Source organism: Maniola hyperantus, chromosome 13, assembly GCF_902806685.2.
Source record: "Maniola hyperantus chromosome 13, iAphHyp1.2, whole genome shotgun sequence".
In the NCBI taxonomy this organism is placed as follows: Eukaryota; Metazoa; Arthropoda; class Insecta; order Lepidoptera; family Nymphalidae; genus Maniola; species Maniola hyperantus.
Window position 1 is genome coordinate 13215183 of NC_048548.1, and position 25713 is coordinate 13240895.

General features: G+C 37.8%; 2 protein-coding genes across 2 annotated transcripts; one reads left to right on the forward strand and one right to left on the reverse strand.

Moving 5' to 3' along the window:
* Positions 1–28: 28 nt before the first annotated feature.
* Positions 29–20441, reverse strand: LOC117987470 (pyridoxal-dependent decarboxylase domain-containing protein 1). Its single transcript, XM_034974486.2, has 15 exons — positions 20293–20441; positions 19842–20215; positions 16437–16543; positions 15914–16045; positions 15383–15597; positions 14528–14599; positions 13509–13568; positions 12800–12991; positions 12404–12448; positions 11958–12086; positions 11054–11273; positions 10420–10570; positions 8463–8584; positions 6851–7022; positions 29–6021 (listed from the first exon to the last, which is right to left on the reverse strand). The coding sequence occupies exons 1-15, from the start codon at positions 20362–20364 to the stop codon at positions 5943–5945; spliced, it is 2142 nt and encodes a 713-aa protein (XP_034830377.1). The 5' UTR covers positions 20365–20441; the 3' UTR covers positions 29–5942.
* A 461-nt stretch (positions 20442–20902) lies between these two features.
* Positions 20903–24667, forward strand: LOC117987471 (NADH-ubiquinone oxidoreductase subunit 8-like). Its single transcript, XM_034974487.2, has 5 exons — positions 20903–21060; positions 21351–21571; positions 22291–22431; positions 23199–23297; positions 24074–24667. The coding sequence occupies exons 1-5, from the start codon at positions 21024–21026 to the stop codon at positions 24233–24235; spliced, it is 660 nt and encodes a 219-aa protein (XP_034830378.1). The 5' UTR covers positions 20903–21023; the 3' UTR covers positions 24236–24667.
* Positions 24668–25713: the final 1046 nt, after the last annotated feature.

Below are 25713 nucleotides of genomic sequence, written 5' to 3' on the forward strand. Positions count from 1 at the left end.
TTATAAGTTTATTTTTCTTTTCAGTAGCTAACTTAAATTACAAATCACAATAAATATATTAATTGCTTTAATCAGGCTGTGTATCGTATCCTTAGTAATTCTATCGCCAGGAAGTATGAGATATTAAACAATAGGTATAGTACGCGACAGGTAGAGTTGGCAATCGGGGTATGAGGCGGGGGAACACCCCGCACGTCACCCGCGCTATCCCGCACCGGGGCCTCACCCCGATTGCCATGTCGATCTGTCGCATAACATAGGCAGGTCCCCTTACGTTCATTTTCAATTTGTAGATAAGTTACTTAGTACTATCAAAAATACCATACAATTATTGTTAAATATTGTATGGTCAAACTACGTTGCTTAGGTAAATTATCTACAGATTACAGATAGGGAGTGAAAATGAACGTTGGCATAAAGGTGCAAACAAACTGCTGTGTTGTGATGTGTTGAAATACATTCTGGCGTGATGATCGACCAGAGCGGTACTATAGACTATTGTGCACGTCTTTATATAAATAAAATAAAATAAATAAATAATATTATTATATTCAGGGGACCCATATAAAACATCAGTCAGAACATTTTAAAATTATTAAAAAATTAATAAAATGTTGACTCTGATAGCTTTTTGTCGCATCACGACACGCTACAACACTAGTTTTTTTTCACCTGCGTACATCAAATAAGTCTAGGAGTAGGGAATTTTTTTGACAAATTTGAAATGATACAACACTGATGGGTAAATTAAATTAATAATTAATAAGTATCAGTACGCTATTTCAAAAATTACCCAATAACTATTTTTAATTTATAACTTCTAAAATTAATCTGCACCAAACTCAACGTCCGCTCTAAAGTTACAACTTTCGCATTTGGCCCGCAGTTCTTTTCGGAACGCACAAGTTTGGCGCTATAATCTTTATAATATTCTTTAGATTATACAAACGCACCACAAATATTTTTTTATTTACAAAAAAAAAACCGGCCGCACCGAGGGTTCCGTACTACAGTCGTATGTTTTCGACATTTTGCACGATAAATCAAAAACTATTATGCATAAAAATAAATACAAATCTGTTTTAGAATGTACAGGTAAAGCCCTTTTATATGATATCCCATTTGGTATAGTTATCTGACTTTGAAAATTGAAAATACTTTATTTGTTCATGAACACATTTTAATTTTGTTTCATGTTGTTGTGCCAAATTTCATGATACTAGGTCAACGGGAAGTACCCGTTTTCTTGACAGACACAATGGACAGACAGACATCAAAGTGATCCTATAAGGGTTCCTTTTTTTCCTTCCTAAGGTACGGAACCCTAAAAATTATACAAAGTTTATATTTTATGAGTTGTTACTAATGCTCCATGCACAATGCACATACAATGTACAATAGTTTTTGCGCACTGAGCTATGGATGTTAAAGCAATGAATCTCTATATTGACACAACTTCGATCATTAGGTGCGCTCTCTGCGTGGATAGCTTGATTTAGTATGAACTTTCTATAACTTTTTTGAATAAAGACTCATAAACTTATATGCCTATATTTGGAATATAATTTGAACTCAAAACTTAATTATTAAAATATATAGTAATAGTAATCACATTGTAGTATCGCTATCGACTACATTTTCAAGTTGAATTTTTCGATAAATACAAGATTTTTCGAGAAAATATAAAAATTCTAGCCCATACAAGCTACAGCCAATACAGCGTAAACATATTCATATTTGATTAAACAAAACTTCACATTTTCATTTTACATGACGAAGGAAAGCTTCCAAAATGCGCCTCGCGGCACTTTTTACTTTCTCGTGGAGACTCAATTCGTGAAAGAATTTAGTTCGTTTAAACAAAATAGTATATTTTGTTTAAACGAATATAAAATTAATAGCGATTAGCAATCACACAATCCTGAATCGATACTAAGATTCAATTATAAATAAAAAATACTGATTTTTTTACAAAATGATAGATGAATTGAATTTCAATAAATAAAAAATTAGATTGGATGCAATTTACTTCTTGTGATTTAAGCTGCAATCTCACTAGTGTGTCGTGGTGTGTTGTAACTACTGAACTAAATTACTATTTGTAAAGGGATATATATCAAACAAAAATCAAGTTTTATGAATTCAAAATTAGTATGACACTCGATATCAAGTTGTAAGAAAATAAGAGTTGCAGTGGTAAATCAGTGGTCGTTGGTTGCCAACGCAATCTGAATCGATGATTGATCAATCTGAGCGCGCCTTCATATTATAAAATGTGTTATGTGACGACTGAGTTTGTTGTATAGGCTCTTCTCAGACCTGGGCGCGTTTGGAAGCCTCGTAGCTTTAGTTTTAAGTACGTATTAATCATCACCACTATATTATCATTTTACAAATTAAAATTTTGACCATCAGTAAGCGTAAAATTTTACCTATTCTGAATAAATAATTTGAGTTTGCGTTTGACTCTAATCGCCGCCGTCAGTCGCATCACAACACACTACAACAAGCTAATGTGTTTGCACCTTCATGTCATAATAGTGTATTCGAAATTAACATAGCGAGATATACGCAAGAAAATTTAAATTAAATAGTAATTATTTAATTTATTTATACATTACACTTAACTTAGTAACTGGTCACAGAAATTGAAATTGCAGTTAATTAATTTTAAGATTATTGGGTACACCAATCTCTGAATGAACTAAAAATCGATTAAGAAAATTGAAAATCGATAACAATTAACAATAGACGGGAATTCCTTAATAATCTAAATATATAAAAGGAAAAGGTGACTGGCTGACTGACTGGCTGCTCTACGCACGCACAGCTCAGACTCCTGGACGGATCGGGCTGAAATTTGGCATGCAGATAGCTATTATGACGTAGGCGTCCGCTAGGAAAGGATTTTTGAAAATTCAAGCCCTAAGGGGGTGAAATAGGGGGTTAAAATTTGTGTAGTCCACGCGGACGACGTCGCGAGCATAAGCTAGTTTCTAATAATTACTAAGGCAGTACTCTCTAAAGAATAGTTAATAAGTACCTATATATTTTTTTGTTTTCAATCCTAGTGGACTTTCAAAATCTACATTATAACTATCTATTTACTATTGTAATCTATTCTAAGACGTAATATAAAAAGCTACAATAATTACTATAGTCTGATTTTTAATTCCGTGGAATTCTGACGTTTCTTAATGTTACCAGGGATAAAACAGTTCGCACAAATTAGGGTAAAAAATTCAAATAAAATAGGCTATGGATTCTAAAGAATAACGAGAAGTTTGTATTAAATCATTGATTAATACAACCACATTTCAATTTCAAGTGGCACCTAAATATCAATGTCGAAATAGTTAATTAGGGAGAAAATAAAAAAAGCCAGACCAAGGTAGGATGCTTATAACAACGGATTTCCGCTTAAGTATTAAAAAATTCCTAAAATATTAGGTACGGCTTTTGGTAAAACCGGTGGTAACCCCGTTTTGCATACAAACAACCCACCCAATGTCTCAAATGACATCTTTCAGAATTCCACCAAATTAAAAATAATTATATAATTAATTTGGGGTAAAATCGAACTTCAGGTGGTGGTCACACTGTTTCCCATACAAATAACTCCCCTTATGTATCAAAATGACAACGTCAGAATTCCACCGAATTAAAAATCAGAGTATACACTCTAGTGATCACGTAAATGATTGTGAATCTATTAATTTTATTTTAAAAAAAATGTGATGAGTGAGCGTTATTCTTACATCAATATATTTTTCTGTATTGTATAACTTGTGTAATCCATACCTACTACCTTACTGTTATAAATGCGAAAGTGTGTCTGTTTGTTTGTCTGCTAGCTTTTCTCTGTACCCATCAAAATCGGTTAAACGGATGGGCCGTGAAAAGCTAGCAGATAGACAGACACACTTTCGCATTTATAATAATTATTAGTATGAAGTAAGTATGGATTTTAAGAAGTATTTTTTTGAAGTATGAAAACGTTTTGTCCTATTTGTACCTAATAAAAAAATGAGATTTATCGAGTGTTTTTTAAAATTGATATAATAGGTATATCTAACCAAATAGTACGCAAATAAAGTACCTACTTAAAAACAGGTTTAGGGTTTAGATTAGGTTTTTAGGGATAGCTTTTTAAACTGCCTTTACGGGTCTGGGTTCTCTGAACAATAAAATAAAATCAAAGCTCTTTTATAAGTAGTTAATACATTTACAGTTTATTTATTATTATTGCTAATACAGTAATCAATTATTATAGTATAGGAATACGTCATTATATTATTATAATTTTATAATACAAATTACGTAAATCAGTAAACTACGGTTATTTCACACACCCTAATTACCCCATATTCCACGTTTTTTTTGAAACGACTTCCAAAAAGGGATGTTTTTCAATAACCAAAACGTAATAATATTATTTCAGAACTTATCACATTACAATAAGATCGATTTTTAATCGTTTACATAGTAAGTGATTTCTTATGCCTATAAACCAATGCCTCAATGTTTATATCATAAACATTAAACATGTACGTATATTATGTATGTACATAAATTTTAATACATTCTAGACCTTAAAATTCTTACAATAAGATTGTTTATTGTTTATACATTATTATGATGTGTAGGGTATTTGAGTTCCTAGTGTTGTGGTAATTATTGGCATTGTTTACTTTTCTTGGTTTTATAGGGTTCCGTACCTCAAAAGGAAATACGGAACCCTTATAGGATCACTTTGTTGTCTGTCTGTCTGTCAAGAAACCTACAGGGTACTTCCCGTTGACCTAGAATCATGAAATTTGGCAGGTAGGTAGACCTTATAGCTGACATTTGGGGAATAAGACTGTATTACGGAACTCTCTTCGCGCGAGCCTGACTCGCAATTGGCCGGTTTTTTCTATTCTAGACCATATTGCTTTAACATAAGGTTGCGTATCGTTTATGCGATTCGGGTCTGTGTGTTGAGGAGACTCAACTCGTGAACTACTGACGTTCATTATGCATCTTACGTTTTACTATTCTAAGCCTTATTACTAAAACCATAAGATTGCTTATCATTTGTACACCGTATTTCTATGTATGCGTATGTGACGCGACTTATTTGTGTAATGCCATTGTGGCTAATTCCGCGGGGGGATTACGTAAAATGTTGCAGTAGCGACAGCAACGCGACAGCAGTAGCAATGCGACAGTTCATTTGCTGTCTCTCTTCTTCTTATTTTGCTTCGTGGCTATTGATGTCTCTCTCTAGCTGCTGTTACGTGTGACGTTTGACAGCAATGAGCGCGAGAATTACGCCTGTCGCAAGATACGTAATCACGCGCCGTTGTACAGAATCTCCAAACTAAACTAAAATGACACGTCTAAATCTATTGCTGTCCCTTTCATAATGTTGCTTGCGGAAAAGGATAGCACTAGATTTGCCACGCGCAAGCCACGACTTACTAGAGTAACCTAGACCTTAAACATTTTACAATAAGGTCGCTTATCGTTTATACAATAGATTCGTGTGTATGTGTGTGACGCAACTCACTGCTGTTACGCTATTGTTAGCTATTATACACCTTATTCCTTTGACATACGTTTGATTATCGTTTATACAATGCATTTTTATGTATGCGTGTGTGACGTTACGGCTATTATATGCTATTCTGGACCTTAAAACTTTTCAATAAGGTCGCTTATCGTTTACACAATAGATACGTGTGCATGCGTGTGACGCAACTCACGGCTGTAATGCTATTGTTCGCTATTATACACCTTATTCCTTTGAAAAAAGTTTGATTATCGTTTATAAAATGTATGCGTTTGTGACGCGACTTACTAGAGTAACCTAGACCTTATATATTTTGCAATAAAGTCGCTTATCGTTTATACAATAGATTCGTGTGTATGTGTGTGAGGGGCGACTCACGGGTGTAATGCTATTGGTCCTCAGGCTGCGTTTGCCGCGTGGGTGAATGCGCGCGCGCCGGTTCTTCCTTCTCTTTCTTTTGTACGCATCTGTGAAAAAAATGTCTGTTAAAACTATATGCAAGTATGTAGAAATTTATACAAAACTTACAGCTATTAAGATAAAATTTGAGATACGGACAAAGTAAAAAATTCACACAATAGATTTTCAAATCTAACTCACCACTAGACATCCTCAGAGGTTAACAGAATGCTATTGGCATTATAACTGAATTTATTTTTAGTGTTAAAATCTCAAGTTAAGCAGTGCTTATCTGCCTCTATGTTATTATTTTATTTTATTTTGATGTCTAGTATTTTAAGTTTTATTTATAATAATCCCATAATGCTTTTTTATTTTTATTATTTACTAGCTTATGCTCGCAACTTCGTCCGCGTGGACTACAAAATTTCAAACCCCTATTTCACCCCCTTAGGAGTTGAATTTTCAAAAATCCTTTCTTAGCGGATGCCTACGTCATAATAGCTATCAGCATGCCGAATTTCAGCCCGATCCGTCCAGTAGTTTGAGCTGTGCGTTGATAGATCAGTCAGTCAGTCAGTCAGTCAGTCAGTCAGTCAGTCAGTCACCTTTTCCTTTTATATATATAGATTTTATTATCTGCCTCTATGAAGTGCACGACACAGGCTCTGAAACACAGACGTGGACGTGCGGGTCTTCTCTGTTTGGTCGGAACGGCCAAGCGGACCTCGAGGCATGGCTCCTTACCCGGGTGGGGCGCAGGACAACTTTGTGCCTTGGTGACTTTAAGCCGGAATTTGACCGACTAGGGCCTGCAAATCTTGGCTTATGGCCCTAGGTGACTTGTTCTCTGTTCGTTTGTTCTCCGCTGCTTCGTCCGGTTAAACACAAACTCACCGGTAGATGTCCTCAGTGGTCTGCAGCATGCCATTGGCCAGCAGCAGTCGCCGGCCCGCGGGCGGCGCGGGTGGAGCCCACCACGACACCACGCGGCCCACCACTGGGACTCGCCGCAACAGCCCCTCCTGCCACGCCTCGCGCGCTAGCTCCTCTTGCGCTGCCGTTATACCTGTTTAATAAAATATAGATACAGCACACGGCAGAAAATAATGTACATCGACCTTTAGAATGACAGACGCTGACAAAAACGAAGACATGTAATAGATACCCTAAAAACCGCAAAAAATTAATAAAAAATCCTGTTACATATTTTGTAAAAGTTTACGATACACAAACCAAATAAAACATCTAACTGACGCCAGAGGTCACTCAGAGTCAATGCCGTGTCGTAAGCGGGGCATTGACCCGAGTTTTGCACGCTATACATTGCGGGTTTGAAAAATACTAAATCACTAAAACTACAAAATGAGGCAATTGGTTATTGGTATTGGATTGTGTTTAGTATGATGCTAAGTTTTTGCTAGCGTTTTTCTTACACCCTGTCAAAGATAATATATACAAGTAAGATCGCTAACGTCATACATTCCTTTAAAGCTTGCGTAAAACTCCTTTAAGTCGCCGGTACCTTGTAGGTCAACTCCTTATAGTGTGATGGCATTATTGTGCAAGCTAAAATGTGAGATGCGAATTTATTTAGTGCCATCTATCGAACAGCTGATGAAACTCAATTTTATTTAGAGCCAACTCAAATTTTACTCAAATAATAAACGAAATCCAAAATCACAGGCAATCATCAGAGGGTCCGGTATCAAGCGTAGGTCAGCAGTTTGGCATCATCAAAAATCCAGGAGCAAGCACAAGTAATCGGGTTAGCAGAATCTCGGAGTCCATATAGCAGAAACAATTCACAAACGAAATAGGGAAAAGAAATAAAAGCACTCAGAAAATTGTAATACACCGTCAAATTCAACCGTCACCAATCCAAAGGCAAAATAATAATTTTATTTTCAAGTAACAAGTCATTTTGTTACGCCATCTACTGGAATTTTGTAATACTACTTCAGCTATCCAAAGCAAAATGCTATGGATATTTTTTTTTTTTTTTTTTTAAAAAAAAGAACATTAGCCATGTTAAATGACTAATATTCCCCTTTCCTCTCCAACTAAGCGTGAGGCTTGTGCTAGAAGTAGGTACGACAATAGTGCAACGGGCGGGGTTTGAACCGTCGACCTTTCGGTTTTCAGTCCACTCCTTTACCGGATGAGCTATTGAGGCTCATATCGTAAAGTTCAATGAGTCAATAATTAAAATTAAGAATTAGCTTTTTCCGATGGTGATGTTGTGAAAATTTTGTATTTTGTTACTAAATATAAATAAATTTGATGAACCAGACAAGTAAAATATGATATTTCGTCAAATCCATAAAAAATATATTTCATACGAACCAAGTGACGCCATCTAGTAATAGTCTTGAACTAGTTACAATTTTAAATAGAGAGTGAGCGATCTGTACTTGTTTAATATATTATCTTGGACCCTGTATACTAATGGCGCACCCAGAGCAAGTTTTTTAGGCTATAAGATTCAAAAATAATACAAAGATCCAACCTTTTTTTACAACCTCAGTCATGTCGACAAGTGCTTTTGAATTCTCCTCAACATCTTTCCCCGCCGATATCACGAGATCCAACAATTCGTCTACATCCGTGTCTGCGGTTACCATGCCAAATCTGCAATAGATAAAGTGCAAACTGTGGAATCAACTCCCATCGGCGGTGTTCCCACTTTAAGAGTGAAGTGGTCAAGAGAGTAATGGGGAATCCTCTCAAGAGCTTTTTGACCTCACTCCACTCTTCCTTTTCTACAACCGCACCGCGCGCCACCATAAGCAATTTCACCCTCACCACCTCTGTGTCTGGTGCACTCCGACCGTTCGTTGCGCCAGATCCTTCTTTCCACGCACATGCAAACTGTGGAATCAACTCCCGTCGGCGGTGTTCCCACTAGATTACAACATGGGGTTATTCAAGGGGCGGACCATAGAGCAGAAACAAAGAGGAGATGTTGTATTAAGATTTCCCTATGAAATATCGAGTGACATTTTGCGGGGTGAGGGGTTGTGGAACGCCGCCCACTTCTCAATTTTCCATCTGCGGGTTAGTAGCAAAACTACTCGCTTAGCGACCTAACATCGATATATTGATGTCACTACATAGTTCAGCTATCTCACACTAGATGTCATTTTCTAGAACTATTTTAATAATTACGTATAAAATTACTTACAAATGAAATGTGATACCATTCATAGCATCAGAACGTCTGTCTGAATAACTTTGACACGATAAAACACAACACTTCATCCTTTTGTTCTTAAAAACGCGAAAACACACCGATAATACGAGTCTCAATATATGTGAACCTGACGAACGCAGACAGCATACTAACTAAGGCCCCGCCCACAGTGATGACGTCAGGACCTAGTTGAAAATCACAGTGCACAGTTGCTTAGGCCAACTCCTCTTTGTTTCTGCTCTATGGGGCGGACCAACAAATTCCTGAAAGACCGGCAAGGGCAACGCATCGGCGGTTCCTCTGGTGCTGCAAATGTTCATGGGCTGCGGTAATCACTTAACTAACATCGCACCAACGCATCATGTGGTTCCACTCTATTTAATAGGGTCACGTTGGCACACTTCGGATACGGGACATTAATAATTAAAAAGTGTCATTTCTTGAACGATGTTACGGAATCGTTCGTGTGCGATTCCGACTCGCACTTGACCAGTTTTATTTGACTCTTAACTAACTGAGTTCTTCCGGCGGCGCGTCTTCCCAGCCGGGGGGTATGTATCGAACACCGCCTAGACCTAACAGTGTTATATGACTAACTAACCTTACACAGGCCATCCCGTCTTCCCAGCCGGGGAGTATGTATCGAACACCGCCTAGACCTAACAGTGTTATATGACTAACTAACCTTACACAGGCCATCCCGTCTTCCCAGCCGGGGAGTATGTATCGAACACCGCCTAGACCTAACAGTGTTATATGACTAACTAACCTTACACAGGCCATCCCGTCTTCCCAGCCGGGGAGTATGTATCGAACACCGCCTAGACCTAACAGTGTTATATGACTAACTAACCTTACACAGGCCATCCCGTCTTCCCAGCCGGGGAGTATGTATCGAACACCGCCTAGACCTAACAGTGTTATATGACTAACTAACCTTACACAGGCCATCCCGTCTTCCCAGCCGGGGGGTATGTATCGAACACCGCCTAGACCTAACAGTGTTATATGACTAACTAACCTTACACAGGCCATCCCGTCTTCCCAGCCGGGGAGTATGTATCGAACACCGCCTAGACCTAACAGTGTTATATGACTAACTAACCTTACACAGGCCATCCCGTCTTCCCAGCCGGGGAGTATGTATCGAACACCGCCTAGACCTAACAGTGTTATATGACTAACTAACCTTACACAGGCCATCCCGTCTTCCCAGCCGGGGAGTATGTATCGAACACCGCCTAGACCTAACAGTGTTATATGACTAACTAACCTTACACAGGCCATCCCGTCTTCGCCGTCCCCACACGAGAACGCGCCGTCCGTCGCCCGCAGAGTTTCTACCAGCTGCTTGTTTAGGTTGTTGAGTTCTTCCGGCGGCGCGTCTTCCCAGCCGGGGGGTATGTATCGAACACCGCCCAAACCTAAGAACAGTGCTAGTTATTTACTTGTGGTCACTGATTATACAAGCAAGACTACTGAGAAGTTTATATTTTTATATTATATTATTTATATTACAACAAATATTTTTTTCACTTCTCATGCTCGTAAAGTTCTTCTTTACGCTGGCTGTAAGCGGACTAAAACTGCTTTTTTTGCTCTTGTGCATAAAGTGTTTATATGTAAACAAGGATCTATCTGGTAACACGTGAATGACACAAAAAATGAAATATCAAAGTGTAAGAAAACATCTTGAGGATATCTGCATGTCCGCGAGTTCTCCATAATGTTCTCAAAGGTGTGTGAAGTCTGCCAACGTGTCTATAGTCGACGCATTTTAAACTGAGTCGTCGAGTTATCTGTCTGTTTCGCTCGCACTTGCCCGACGACCTGTAAGTGCGAGCGAAACAGACAGATAACTCGACGACTCAGTTTAAAATGCGTCGACTATAGTAGGTATTCCTTACCTGCCCATCCAGGCACGTGTACCAGTCTCAAGCACGCGTGTTCCTTCACCCTCTGCTGGAAGGGCTCCCTCAGCGCCACGGTCGCGTGTAACACGTGTAACTGTGCTTCTAGAACACTCGCCCACGCTTCTACACGGTCCTCTTCTAGAAGAGAACCTTCTAATGGACAGTACCGGAGTACTACGCCATGTGGCTCTGTCTCACATACTTCTATACTAATCTGGGGGAAAAAAATGTTAAGTTACACCCTGTTAATAGTTAAAAGCCACACCCTGCACCCTATGCTTTTTTTTAAATTTATTTTTAATCAAGTTGGGCGGCGGTAATCACTTAACATCAGGTGACCCGCCTACTCGTTTGCTCAAAAGTCAAATGATTTATTCAAAATAGGTAGGTAATTAATAACTCTTTTTGATGGTCAGATGTTGGATTTCTAAGATATAGTGGTGATAATTATTACGCAAACTTAAAACTAAAGCTACTCGATATTTTTATTTAAAAAAAAAATGCGTATTTTATGAAAACCTTGATTAATTTATTTAAATGGTTACATACATTGAATTATTCCTTAACTTAGACAATTTTTGGACATTTTACCTGTCTTTCGATATTTCGTTACCCGTTTATAGGTGTACTATAAGAAAGCCATCTTACCAATAAATAGCGCCGTGTTCTGCTCAGTCTATCTGGTTTAATGACACAAAAGTTCACCAATAAATTACCGTTTAATTGACTTCTTTCCAAAGGTAAATACATACATATAGGACCAGTATCGGCGACCGGCAGGGAGCAACTGACTGTCCGCGCTAGGTTTTACAGAAAGACCAACATAGCAAAACGCTAGCTTCAGCAGTCCCCTACAAACATCTTACATGTACAAAGTTATTTACTCTAAAATGCTCACCATATCAGCTTCCCTCTGTAAAACCTGCCCGAGCCAAGAATTCAGTTTGTCATAGTACGGTAGTGGTTTTTCCACATCTGTTGGTGCGAACTGGAACGCTACGCACGCGGACGCTTGTGATATCGCGTCCTGCAAGAAACAACAACTTTTACTACTCTTTTTTTACGGTTCCGTACCTCAAAAGGAACCCTTATAGAATCACTTCGTTGTGTCTGTCAAACCAAGGAAATCAAAACCTATAGGGTACTTTCCGTTAACCTAGAATCATGGTCAGGTAGGTAAGACTTATAGCACAAGGGTCTTTGGGCGTTTGTGCACTCATCCGTGATTTGACGGATCCGTGAAAAAAAAAATCAAATGCACGTATTTGTATGACGACCCTAAAGGAAGAAATACGAAAACCGTGAATTTGTGGTTACATCCACATAAATAACAGTTGCACTTACTACTAAATCCACGTTTGGTGGTTCGTCACCTCCTGGCCGCTCACTCTGAAAGATAACAACAGATATAATTAAGAGACTTAACTTATTTTAGCATACAGAAGAAACAAACAGTAGTAATTATTATTGTCTTTAAGTAATTCCTGAATACCAAGAAAATATACTGAAAACTAGACTTGAAATATTGACGCTGTTGACCTACGAGTAAGATACAAAAATTCGTAGCTTACAACGCAAAAATTTGTGCATACAAAACTAGATGGCGCTTTACGGAGTCAAATCACGCTAGTGAAGTTTCTTCGAGCTGCATATGCATTTAATTTTAAGACAAACGATAACGAAACTCTTTGCCTGAAATACAGTTTAAGCATGTTTTAACTATTATCATAGCGCACTCACCAATAGCCGCAAGTCAGCATTAGCTATCAACGCTCGCGCGGCTCTAGCGGACCGGAAGGCCGCGTCGATCCGTCGAGCTAGTCTCTTCGCCCCGGCGGCGCGTGCGCACGTCCACAGCGGCAACGCGGCTAGCCTAGCCGAGCCGGCAGTCAAACCGGCTAGCGCAGCTAAAGCGCCTTCTCGGCTACCGGCCTACGGGAAAATCCATACAAGCATTATAAACCTCTGTTACCTTTTAGTGGCTGGCTCATCCATTTAAAACAGATTTTGAAGAAATTCGGTGCAGAAATAGCATCTAGGAAACGTAGTAAGTCCCGGAAAATTAGAGTCTTAAAAAGAAAAATTCATACGGTCGAAGTCACGGATATCATATTGTAGTAGGTAAGCAAGCATAGCGAGCTCTGCGAGTCAACTTGGGCGAATTTGCATTTGCACACGACGGAACCATCATACAAGAAATAACCCTCTTTATTTATTTTTTATTTTCATGGCAGCCATTTTGAAATTTTTATTATTTGTTATAGCGGCAATAGAAATACACATTCTGTAATAATTTTAACCCTCTACCTATTACGATTCACGAGATACAGCCCGTTGACAGACAGCGGAGGCCGTCACGCCACGAGATGAGACGAACGAACGGACAGCGAAGGCTTGGTAATAGTGCCCCGTTGGTAACCTTTGGGTACGGAACCCACAGAATGCTTACCGGATTTACTGCTTTGGAATGGTCATTAGCCGTAATAGATTCTGGTATCCTATAAAATGTCTGAAATTATGCTAAAGAAATAACTACATAACCATTTTATTTTGATTTTACGAACCAACGAAAAACATGAGGTTCTCAAGTCAACATAAAGTCCGTACAAACTGAGAACTCACGCGCCATTTTAGCTCTATGTATCAAGTGTCAACTGTCGTGTCAAACTTGTATGATTCGCCTTTATAATCCATACTAATATTATAAATGCAAAAGTGTGTCTACCTATCTGCCTCTCTGTCTGTCTGCTAGCTTTTCACGACCCAACAGTTCAACCGATTTTGATGAAATTTGGTACAGAGTTAGCATACATCCCGGGGAAGGACATGGGCTACTTTTTATCGCGGAAACTTAAAGAGTTCCCATGGGATTTTTTAAAAACCTTAATCCACGCGGACGAATTCGCGAGCATCATCTAGTAAGGACTAAAATCGTACGACAGATGACACAAAAAGTTAAAATGTCGCGTGAGAACTTAAAAGTTATATTCTTTTTAGGGTTCCGTACCTCAAAAGGAAAAACGGAACCCTTATAGGATCACTTTGTTGTCTGTCTGTCAAGAAACCTACAGGGTACTTCCCGTTGACCTAGAATCATGAAATTTGGCAGGTAGGTAGATCGAGATCCTATAGCTGACATTTAGGAAAAAATCTGAAAACCGTGAATTTAGGGTTAGATCACACAAAAAAAATTAAATTGTGGTCATGAACTAATAATTAGTATTTTCAACTTTCGAAGTGAGTGACTATATCAAGTGGGGTATCATATGAAAGGGCTTCACCTGTACATTCTAAAACAGATTTTTATTTATTTTTATGCATCATAGTTTTTGAATTATCGTGCAAAATGTCGAAAAAATACGACTGTAGTACGGAACCCTCATTGCGCGAGCCTGACTCGCACTTGGCCGGTTTTTTTTTTAATCTACTGATTAACCTAAACTTTTGTATACATTTTGAAAAGGATACAACAGTGGGTAAGCCCGGTACACCAAACCACGGACCAGGTGTTAACGTGAGAGAGTCTGCTATGCTATATGTCTGAAATATAAAGTTATGATTAAGTATACATATAACTATATTCTTTTTGCTAGCATTCTAATTACAGCCTGTGTAATAAGAATGCTAGCAAAAAGAAAGACATGTGATAGTACTGGTGATTTTAAATACATAAAAGGAAAAGGTGACTGACTGACTGATCTATCAACACACAGCTCAACCCACTGGACAGATCGAGGTGAAATTTTGCATGCAGATAGCTATTATGACGTAGGCATCCGCTAAGAAAGGATTTTTGAAAATTCAACCCCTAAGGGGGTGAAATAGGGGTTAGAAATTTGTGTAGTCCACGCGGACGAAGTCGCGAGCATAAGCTAGTTACTGATAAGATACCACACATAAACGCAAAGATTAAATTAAAAACCCTGTATTTTTTTAAAGTACGCAATGTATTGCAAATAAAACTAGCTAACTAGCGTCAGTCAGCCACCGAACGTTGCAGATTGCTGCTGGCCGCGAGGTCCCCCCCCCCCCCCCCCCCCGGGACCCCGAGTTTTGCAGCTATACATTGAGGGTTTGAAAAATACTAAATCACTAAAACTACAAGTATAAGGTTATTGTCAAAATAATGCGCTTCCCCGCAGCTCACCTAGAGTATATAAACACTACGTTCTACCAGTACCGTTGCCAACGCAAGCACGTTGCACAACGCCATTAAGCCAGGTTCGCAGATATTTCCGACGGGTTGTACGTGCGAATTATGAGCGAGACAGCACGAGTCTATGTTATTCTATGTCACTAGTCTATTACTCAATATTTACTAACCTGTTCTCTAGGCATAACAGCGGGCAGGGCCAACGCATGTCCCCGGACATGTAGATGCACATTTCGTTTGTTACACAACGCTGCAAGGGATGCGAGGGGTGTGCCCCACCCTAGAGGCGGCCCCCCCACTTCCCCCAGCACTAGTAGGGGGGTGCGACTAGCTGCTATGTCTTCTTCACACAGACGATCTAGTGCTTCTAGGTCCATGCTTTTACCTACAGTAAAAAATATATGACTGATCACTGAACATCAGAAGTGGGATTTTAAACAACGCAATGTATATAAGTTTCATATTTAGAATAAAAAATATGTAAGTCCCGCAAATTGCTATTGTGCTGGAACTCTGTCTCATTAACATCAAAAAGACGTCATTTTGACGTCAGCCGAAATAAAAATATACCATCAGCTCGAATCTTCAGTCTAGTGCTGACATTACTAAAATGGCGGGATCGCGCATTAGCAATTTGCGGGACTTATACATAATATTATTTAGCAATGTTGCAAGACGGCCTAAAATATGAATATTCTCACCTGAAGCATCAACGGGTACGGGTCTAACACAAGCAAGAGGCAGGCCCAGCTGTCTACACAGATGCTGTACGACGCCTAGTGGGCTCGCCACACAGCTGTATATGGAGGGGAGACGGTTGGCGAACGCTAACGCTGAAAATAATAAAAAAAAAAACAATTTTATCTGAGGAATGTCGATTCAAAAATCTATACCTACTTCTTTGATAAATTATTTTACAAATACAAAAAATGCAATAAGTTATCATTTCTAACAAATCAGATTATTAAGAGCACTTTTTGTAGTGGAATAAAAAGCTTTTGACAGAAAATGAACGATGTTTTGGATGAATTTCGACTTTTCATTTTGACTAAGAAGTTGAAAAAAGCTGATTATGGTTAATGGTTGTTTATAATGGACTCGCCCACCATAGCCCTAGAAATAAATTGCAAGAAACTTTTAACAAAATTTTTGCGTAGGACAAAACTTTTGGTACATTGTAAATCTTGTTAATGACAAAAAGGGCGTAAAGCGAAATAAAATTACCTCCATCCTCCAAATATCTTGGGTATCGGTGATGAAGTAACATCCTCGTGACGCGCACTAGGCCTTCTAACTGTTCTTGGTGGTAGTATGCACTATATTCTGCCAACCTTCAAAAAACATAAGAGTAAGCTATTACTTAGACATGTTTAACTTAGACAATCTCGTCGCAACGGACCAACGGATCGACGTAATTTTTTTTGCATGACATGACATTTTAGTTAAAAACCTAGAGAGTGACGTAGGCTACTTTTTGTCTTGCAAAATAAAGAGTTCCTACGGGATTTTTAAAAACCTAAATCCACGTGGACAAATTCGCGGGCATCAGCTAGTAAATGAACATTTTTATTATTTTTGAAATGTACTATTTAATTACAACTAAAATGAATATAACGTACACAATTATGCAAATTACATTAGTATTAAACAATAGGTAAATAAGACCAAACCAGATTAATTCTCACATTAAAAAACAAGGAACATTTATGTGAGTTTGAAATACATTAAGTTCATTGCTTATCAGTGGTAAGGCAGCATAATAATACGTTAAAATAGTATACTGGAATACTTTGCTTTCAGGTATAAAAGGGTAGCAGAAGTGAGTTTAAAAGTCAGACAGAAAGGCAGGGCATTATAAGCTATTTTTGGATTAGTTATTTGAATGTCCTCTCTTGTTAAATTTGCGCGCAGACATTGATAACACGCGTACAGGCTTACCGAGAGATTTACTCTTTATTCTAACCTAACTACAACATTAACCTGATCCGGGCACAAAATTACTATTACAACCAATCAATTAAAATGGCGACCTAAACAAAAAAGCATGTAGTAGTCGAATGGGTCTGTGTCTGAACGCAGACTGGCTTAAAATTCATCAGCCACCCGTATTTATACAATTGACTCAAGATATCGACGCAACAGATCACGTGACTTCCGTCAGAGATAATTTATTACAAGTGTGATAACAGGTAGGTACAGTACGCGGCCAAAAGTAATGTACATCGGCCTTTAGAATGACATTTCGGTTTGTAGAGCGTTGTCTCTGTCACTCATACCTTTATGACGTTTTGTCGGTCTCAACGACAGGGACAACGCTCTACAAATCTGCTATCACCTGCTAAAGGTCGATGTACATTACTTTCAGCCGTGTACTGTACACTGCTTCAAATTTTGAAAAAACATAGCCCAGTAATATGGGTTAACTGGGACTTAGTTAGGCTTGGTGGGTATTAGTACGCTACCTTATGCACATTTTGATAATATGCACTTGGCAATACTGTAATTCAAAAACATAGCAAATGGTGGGTAAGTTTGATAAGTATAAAACGCGAAAGGTCGAGATAGCAATCAGGGTATGTGGCGGAAGGACGCCCAGCACACCCGCACGTCAAAAGCGCTATCCCGCACCGGGTTAGCGCCGGGGGCTGTGCGGGGCGTCCCCACCCCGATTGCCATCACGACATGTCGTGAACTATACACTTTTACACAGCCATGATTAAAATCTGTGGGTACCATTCCTTATCAATCACCTTGGGTTTCAATTAACTGGATAAGATTGCTTGTTGCATGTAAAAGGCTTGTACCCTCTTGTAATTTGATAACAACCTGCGTCTATGTAGTTATATGTGACTCATACTAGTCATATGTGACTTTTCGTAAGCGCCATCTCCTCGGGCGACAGAATCGCGGCGATATTCTCGCCGCCCTGTGTATAATTATAATATGTACACTACTCTTTTGTCTGGTTGTAGTATGCAACATACCTAGTTGTCTGGTAGAGATTGTTTTGTAGTGATAAGGTGCCAATTGTAATATTGCTTTGTATTTTATGTTTATCTAGTTATATTCTTTGATGTAGAGGCTATTTCATTCATTCGTTTATTAAAAACCGGCCAAGTGCGAGTCAGACTCGCGCACAGAGGGTTTCGTCCTACAGTCGTATTTTTTCGACATTTTCGAATTCGATAATTCAAAAACTATCATGGATAAAAAAATATAAAATCTGATTTAGAATGTACAGATAAAGCCCTTTCATATGATACTTCACTTGATATAGTTATCTTACTTTGAAAAAAAATACTAATATTTATTCACATACACATTTTAATTTTTTTTCGTGATGTAACCACAAATTCACAGTTTTCAGATTTTCCCCTTATGTCTGTTATAAGACCTACCTACCTTCCAAATTTCATGATTCTAGGTTAACGGGAAGTACTCTCTAGGTTTCTTGACAGACAGACAGACAACAAAGTAATCCTATAAGGGTTCCATTTTTCCTATTGAGGTACGGAACCCTAGAATATACATACCTATCTAGTTATGTAGGTAAATAAATGATAAATCTATCTCAATTATGAGCTGTATCTAATGCTAGCAAAATACTTATGAGACAAAAAATTACTTACTAAATTACTAAATTATTCACTGCATAATATTATGGTAAAATGGTGGTAGATTCATTTGATGATGTGAAGGAATTAAGTACCAAAAGTTTGAGTAAAAACCATTTTATTTCTAACTAGCTTATGCCTGCAAATTCGTCCGTATGGGACTACACAAGTTTCCAACCCCTATTTCACCCCCTTAGGGGTTGAATTTTCAAAAATCCTTTCTTAGTGGATGCCTATGTCATAATAGCTATCTGCATGCCAAATTTCAGCTCAATCCATCCAGTAGTTTGAGCTGTGCATTGATAGATCAGTCAGTCAGTCAGTCAGTCAGTCAGTCACCTTTTCCTTTTATATATTTAAGATTGGAGTTTGATGTTTTGCAATTATTTCTGTTTATGACTAGTCTAAAGTCAATCTTTTAATACAGCTTTAAGTTGTTTATAAATGTTTATATTTGTAGTCTATAACGTCATACATATATTTGCTATTCATATTGCAAGCATGCATTGTACTCTTTATTAACAAGTTAGTAGGTCAAGGTTAGCTAGAATCATTACCAACTCATAATTAACATGCAAATCACTCATATTCCAGTAACTTTTCTAATGTTTTTATATGATGATTTTTTCCACACAATGAATGTAACTAAAAACAATAAGTTGCTTTTAATATTAGATACTAGCTGATGCCCGTGATTTTGTTAGCTTGGATATAGGTTTTTTTGAAGTCCTGTGCGAACTCATTGATTTTCTGTGATAAAAAGTTTCCAAATTTCAGCCAAATTCATCTAGTAGTTTTGTGTGAGTAACAAACATACACACATCCATACACACATTCGCCTTTATAATATTAGTGTGATGTGATTCAAATTTATGAAAAACTAGGTATAAAAACATTGCTGATTAGTTATTTGCAGGAAAAATACAAAGGAATGCGTGTATAAGATAAACTTACTTTGAAGTATGTGTAAATATAAGTACTGATTAATAACATTTTCAGTCTATACTGATATTACCTGAACATGTGCGACATCCACCGCGTAGTTTCACTAGCTATATGAGCTCCAAGTCTGGATGCGTGGCCCCGCTCTAATCTTGCGAACAAAGCAGAAATACTATGGGAAAGAATCGCCGCTCGGGTTACAGCATCTGTTGGCAGCAAGGGTGGCTCTATGCTCTCACAACTAGGGTCAGTTTTCATCACCAGGTCTTCTAAAACCTTCAAAATCTCGTCCATTGGCATTTCGTCTGGCTCAAAGAAACCAGTACTTATTTTACGCGCCTCTGGCTTTTTCTCCTCTTCTACAACATCTTGGGCATTCACTACTGCTTCCAGTCTCCCAACTACTTCAGAAACTTGGAACTCCAAGCCTCCGAAAGGTCGCCGGTCCTACGAAAAACCAATAACTTTGTAACAAAATCGCACTTATGTATAGGACGTATATAGACAACGGAACTCATTTTTACCGAGGAAGATGAGACCTCCTCTTCAGGACTGGGTATCTTGGAGTCCATATCCGGAGTCGGTGGATCTCCCATGCTGCGTGGCGATTTTTTTCGTAAATTTACGACACCGATAAAAACACGATAAAAATTTGTAAACGTCACTCCAATGTTTTGACAGTCTATGGTTTTAGAGTTTGACGTTCGAGCGGAAGTTGAATAAGTTGATGTACACAGAGTAATTAGCTTATTTATGATGAAAGTATTGGACTCCCATCATAAATCGAACCCAGTGCACAATCACTCTAACTAAAGTGAACTAAAGACCTAACACATATGTTTAGTACCTATTTATTGGCGTATTTTTCTATTCCTAGCTATAAAAAGTTTCTTCACTAATATAATCACTAGTTGTATTGTATATAACTAACACTATTAATTTCTTCATAAATTGATATTCATTTTGTGATCTTCGTACGTCACTAGTAGGTATGGTACAGGTACGTAGACGCAGCCAGAAACTGGCATACCACTGGTACATACCAGATACAACTAACAAGCATGTGCAGCATTCTACCTGGCATGCCAGCTTACCAGCACTTCACTGGCATGTGTATCACGGGCTTATTCGATTTTATTTAGGTGAATTATTGAATTTGACAGTCGGGGTTATTGGTCTGTGGTCAGTTTTTAAAATTGAGTTGCGAATATTGATTTGCGAATTTTCACAAAAATTGTATTATAAAGCGATTAAAATGTCTTTAGCCAAAATATTTTCTGTGTCGGCTCGAGGTAAAATCGACTGTTACAGTTGTGGATAATTTTTTTTGCAGTTACTAGTATTTATAGCATTTAAAATGCGAAGTTACGCAACTAAATATAACCTCACAGAAAAACAAAACATTATAAATAGAAACCAAACAAATCATTGTATTTAAGCGTATTAGCTGAAATTTTGAAGTTACGTAGTTCCCTTGATATGGGCAACCGTAAATAAAAAGTTTTGTGAATATTCAATTGATTCGAAAAATATTTAATCTAAAACCATAAAATTGGTAAAAGTTGCAATATCTTTTTTTCAGTTAGACCATATGGTTCAACTGGCATGCTAGTCCGTTACTCCAGCGCTGGTCAAGAAGGCAAACTATCGAAAGTGTATCCTCCAACGTCACCTGGATATAAATATGTAAATGCGGAGGATCCAAACATGAGTATGAAAGAAATGACAAATAGGGCTGCGCAAACGCTGTTCTGGACTGAATTGGCGAGAGGATTTGCTGTGACTCTAGCCCATATTTTCAAGGTAATTTACAAAATATTATGTGGATTGTGGATACTAGATTTTGTTTTGTTTGACCACTTTGTTTTGCTAGGATAAAAGTATTACTAATTTGAGTGTGTAATAAGCGATGTCCCATATTTTATTGAAATTGGTTGAGTAGTTGTGGAGTGAAGAAATATGTATATGAGCCTTTATAGAGAACTCTCAGGCATGGAGATTTCCAAACAATGTTTTCCTTCACTGATAGAGCAAGTGATATATAATTGCTTGAATCATATTACTTGTTGATAGTTTTAGATACCTGGGATCGAACTGACAACCTCCTGCATAGATGGCCATCGCCCTAACCACTAGGGCCTAGTGACTAGGCTATTACTGATCACACCAATATATTATTCTACTAAATACCAAGCTCCTTGGTGCAGTGGTAAGCGCTGTTGTCTTATTAGTGGGAGGTCTTGGGTTTGATTCCCGGCAGGGGTTTGGAATTATGTAATTTCTAAATTTCTGGTCTGGTCTGGTGGAAAGCTTTGGCGGTGGCTAGTTACCACCCTACCGGCAAAGCTGTGCCACCAAGCAATTTAGCGTTCCGGTATGATGCTGTGTGGAAACCAATACCCCTTCCAAGTTAGCCGGCTTCCATCTTAGACTGCATCATCACTTACCACCAGGTGAGATTGTAGTCAAGGGCTAACTTGTATCTGAATAAATAAGTAAAGAATAAAAATTTTCCATTACAGGAGCCAGCAACAATCAACTACCCGTTTGAGAAGGGGCCCCTATCACCCAGGTTCAGAGGAGAACACGCCCTGCGTCGCTACCCCTCTGGGGAGGAGAGGTGTATTGCTTGCAAACTCTGTGAGGCTATCTGTCCCGCACAGGTAACACACCTGAAAATATTATAATAATTATTATCAAGTATAGTGCATTCAATATTAACTGGCCTGTTTCCACTTGAGACTGTCATTAGCAATAATCGTAGAATTAAGTCGTGGCGGGTGAGTTCAAAAGTATCAACACTGGTTGATTTGCAACAAAATATATGAGGTTGAACTGGCTCCTTTAAAAATGAATGGGCTCTATGAGTGTTTGGTTTACTACCCCTATTGTTTAAATCATGTTAATTACATGGCATGTCGAATGTAATCCTATTGTTATTACTAATGACGGTCTCAAGTGGAAACACGCCAGTTAATATTGAATGCACTATAGCACCAAGGTTTCCATTCGCTTCCGTATGTGACCTCTGTTGCCAACTACATGGTAGAGGGGACACCGGTATAAAACCTAGAAATTTAGTTAATAAGTATAATATTAAGATAGTATTTGATTTACCATTAGTAATAATGTAACTTAGATAAGATAGTAAGGAATAAAATTAGATAGTAGTCTTCGTTCCTCTTTGTCCACTCTGGAACGCTGCAGCTACGTATTATAAGTCCCGCAAATTGCTAATGCGCTGGAACCATGTCTCATTAACATCGAAATGACGTCATTTGATGTATATTTAAGTAAAATATACCATCAGCTCGAAACTTCAGGCTAGTGCTGACGTTACTAAAATGGCGGCCGCGCGCATTAGCAATTTACGAGACTTATACCTCTATGTTGAAAATTTTCAAACCTCTATCAAAAATATTGATTCCAGGCAATCACAATCGAAGCTGAAGAGCGCAAAGATGGCTCCCGGCGAACCACGCGGTACGATATTGACATGACCAAATGCATCTACTGCGGGTTCTGCCAGGTAATATGCGTTCCCTCTTATAAATACAGTACGCAGCCGAAAGTAATGTACATCGGCCTTTAGAATGACATTTCGGATTTGTAGAGCGTTGTCTCTGTCACTCATAACTATATGACGTTTTGTCGGTCTCCACTATGCTATCTTTGCTAAGACATTGCTATACCTGCCAACATGATTCTAGGTCAACGGGAAGTATCCTATCGGTTTTGATTCCCTTGAATTGACAGAGACAACAGACAGAACAGACCTACCTGCCAAATTTCAGGATTCTAAGTCAACGGGAAGTACCCTGTAGGTTTCTTGACAGACAGACGACAAAGTGATCCTACAATGATTCCTTTTTTTAGGGTTCCGTACCTCGAAAGGAAAAACGGAACCCTTATAGGATCAATTTGTTGTCTGTCTGTCTGTCAAGAAACCTACAGGGTAATTCCCATTGACTTAGAATCATGAAATTTGGGAGATAGGTAGTAGGTCTTATAGCAGCCATAAGGGGGAGATCTGAAAACCGTGAATTTAGGGTTAGATCACAAAAAAAAATTGTGGTCATGAACTAATAATTAGTATTTTCAATTTTTGAAGTAAGATAATTATCATATGCATCATAGTTTTTGAATTATCGTGCAAAATGTCGATAAAATACGATTGCAGTACGGAACCCTCAGGGCGCGAGTCTGACACGCACGTGGCCGGTTTTTTTGGGGCACTGAATACTAAAAAGATCTGGATTCTTGTTAGTCTCAAATCATGCCTAAAGAAAACATAATATTTTACAGGAAGCTTGTCCAGTAGACGCGATCGTGGAAGGCCCCAACTTCGAGTTCTCGACAGAAACTCACGAAGAACTCCTCTACAACAAAGAGAAGCTTCTGTCCAACGGCGACAAGTGGGAGAGCGAGATCGCGTCCAACATCCGCGCAGACCACTTGTACCGCTGAATATAACGCATTAGTGCTTGTAAATAAATAATTAGGGCCAGTTTTGCAATCATTCTGTATGTAAAGTGAATTAAAGGTGCTATAGTACTACATTTTAAATGGAAAGAGTAAAATATGAAGATGATACTATGATAAAAATATCGAAGATGTGCCAATAAACGAATCGTTACGTGGCAGTAATCATTCCCTCTCACTCGCACACTACACAGGTATAGTGTGCGAGTGAGAGGGTAAAATAACCGCTGCCATTTTCGATTCGTTTCTTTATAGGTACGAATTAAATATGCACTGAAAAAAGTGCTTAGTCTTATCTTGCTTAGGGTCATTCCAAAAGACGCTCATAGTAATGACCAGGATGATTGCAAAATTGGAATTAAATTAGGATTATTAATTTATGTGATAAATAAATAAATAAAAATAATATCATCTCAATTTAGCCATAGTTTTATTTGAAAATCAGGACTAAAATAAAACTCCATATCCAAGAGAATTTATTTTTGTTCCTTATTTGTTCATTATTTAGTCAAAATCTATAATAGTATAATTATTAAAATAACTCTTATAAATCAATTGTCCTATACATTTATTTTTACTACATAACCTAATTTTATTATAGCAAATAATTAAAAAGAAATTAGGCTTCGAGCGAAATTTGTGCAATATACTTCATTATATAATAATATTAATAATCATCGAATTACAATAATTTACTTAATATCTATAGCTAATAATATATTTACCTACATAATTTATCAGTCTAATAATAACACAATCTTTATTTTCTACACTAATATTATAAAGAGGAAAACTTTGTTTGTTTGTTTGTTTGTTTGTTTGTTTGTTTGTTTGTTTGTTTGTTTGTTTGTACTGAATAGGCTCAAAAACTACTGGACCGATTTTAAAAATTCTTTCACCATTCGAAAGCTACATTATCCACGAGTAACATAGGCTATATTTTATTTTGGAAAAAAATAGGGTTCCGTAAGATATTTGGGTTTTTCGGACACAAGGTGTAAAAAATCAACCAGAAAAGTTACTTATTTTGCGTACGCTGCCTAAACTATAAAAGATAGAACCATAAAATGTTCTAATTAATTGTAGATCTTATAAATATCTACAAAAAAGTCCGCGACACACTATACCCATCTATGTCGAGTGAGGCACAGCAACCATTTTTTTATTTAAAAATCTTGAATTTTTTTTGGACTACATTTAAACGCGTTTATTTTACTCATGCTATTAATCCTTATCAAAATAAATGATTTCATCACTAAGAACAGTTTATGGAGATAATATTTGGTCTTTGAATGATTAAAATTGGACGTTTGGTTTTGAAGTTATGGCGAAATTAAAATATTACGATTTCTGCTGCACGGCCCGTTGTATTATATAAAGAGGTAATGTCGTTAAGTTTGTTTGTAGGGGGTAATCTTTAGAACTACTGAACCGATTTTAAAAATTCTTTCACCAGTAGAAAG

Bases quoted from the DNA above. Each gene is read 5' to 3' on its own strand.
- LOC117987470 (XM_034974486.2), bottom strand. From the start codon at position 20,364: ATGGGAGATCCACCGACTCCGGATATGGACTCCAAGATACCCAGTCCT. The intron at 16,544-19,841 runs GTAATATCAGTA...TGTTTTTTGAAG, and splicing joins TGGATGTCGCACATGTTCAG to GTTGGCAGAATATAGTGCAT. The intron at 12,992-13,508 runs GTAAGCATTCTG...ATTTTCCCGTAG, and splicing joins ATTCCAAAGCAGTAAATCCG to GCCGGTAGCCGAGAAGGCGC.
- LOC117987471 (XM_034974487.2), top strand. From the start codon at position 21,024: ATGTCTTTAGCCAAAATATTTTCTGTGTCGGCTCGAG. The intron at 21,061-21,350 runs GTAAAATCGACT...TCTTTTTTTCAG, and splicing joins ATTTTCTGTGTCGGCTCGAG to TTAGACCATATGGTTCAACT. The intron at 22,432-23,198 runs GTAACACACCTG...TATTGATTCCAG, and splicing joins AGGCTATCTGTCCCGCACAG to GCAATCACAATCGAAGCTGA.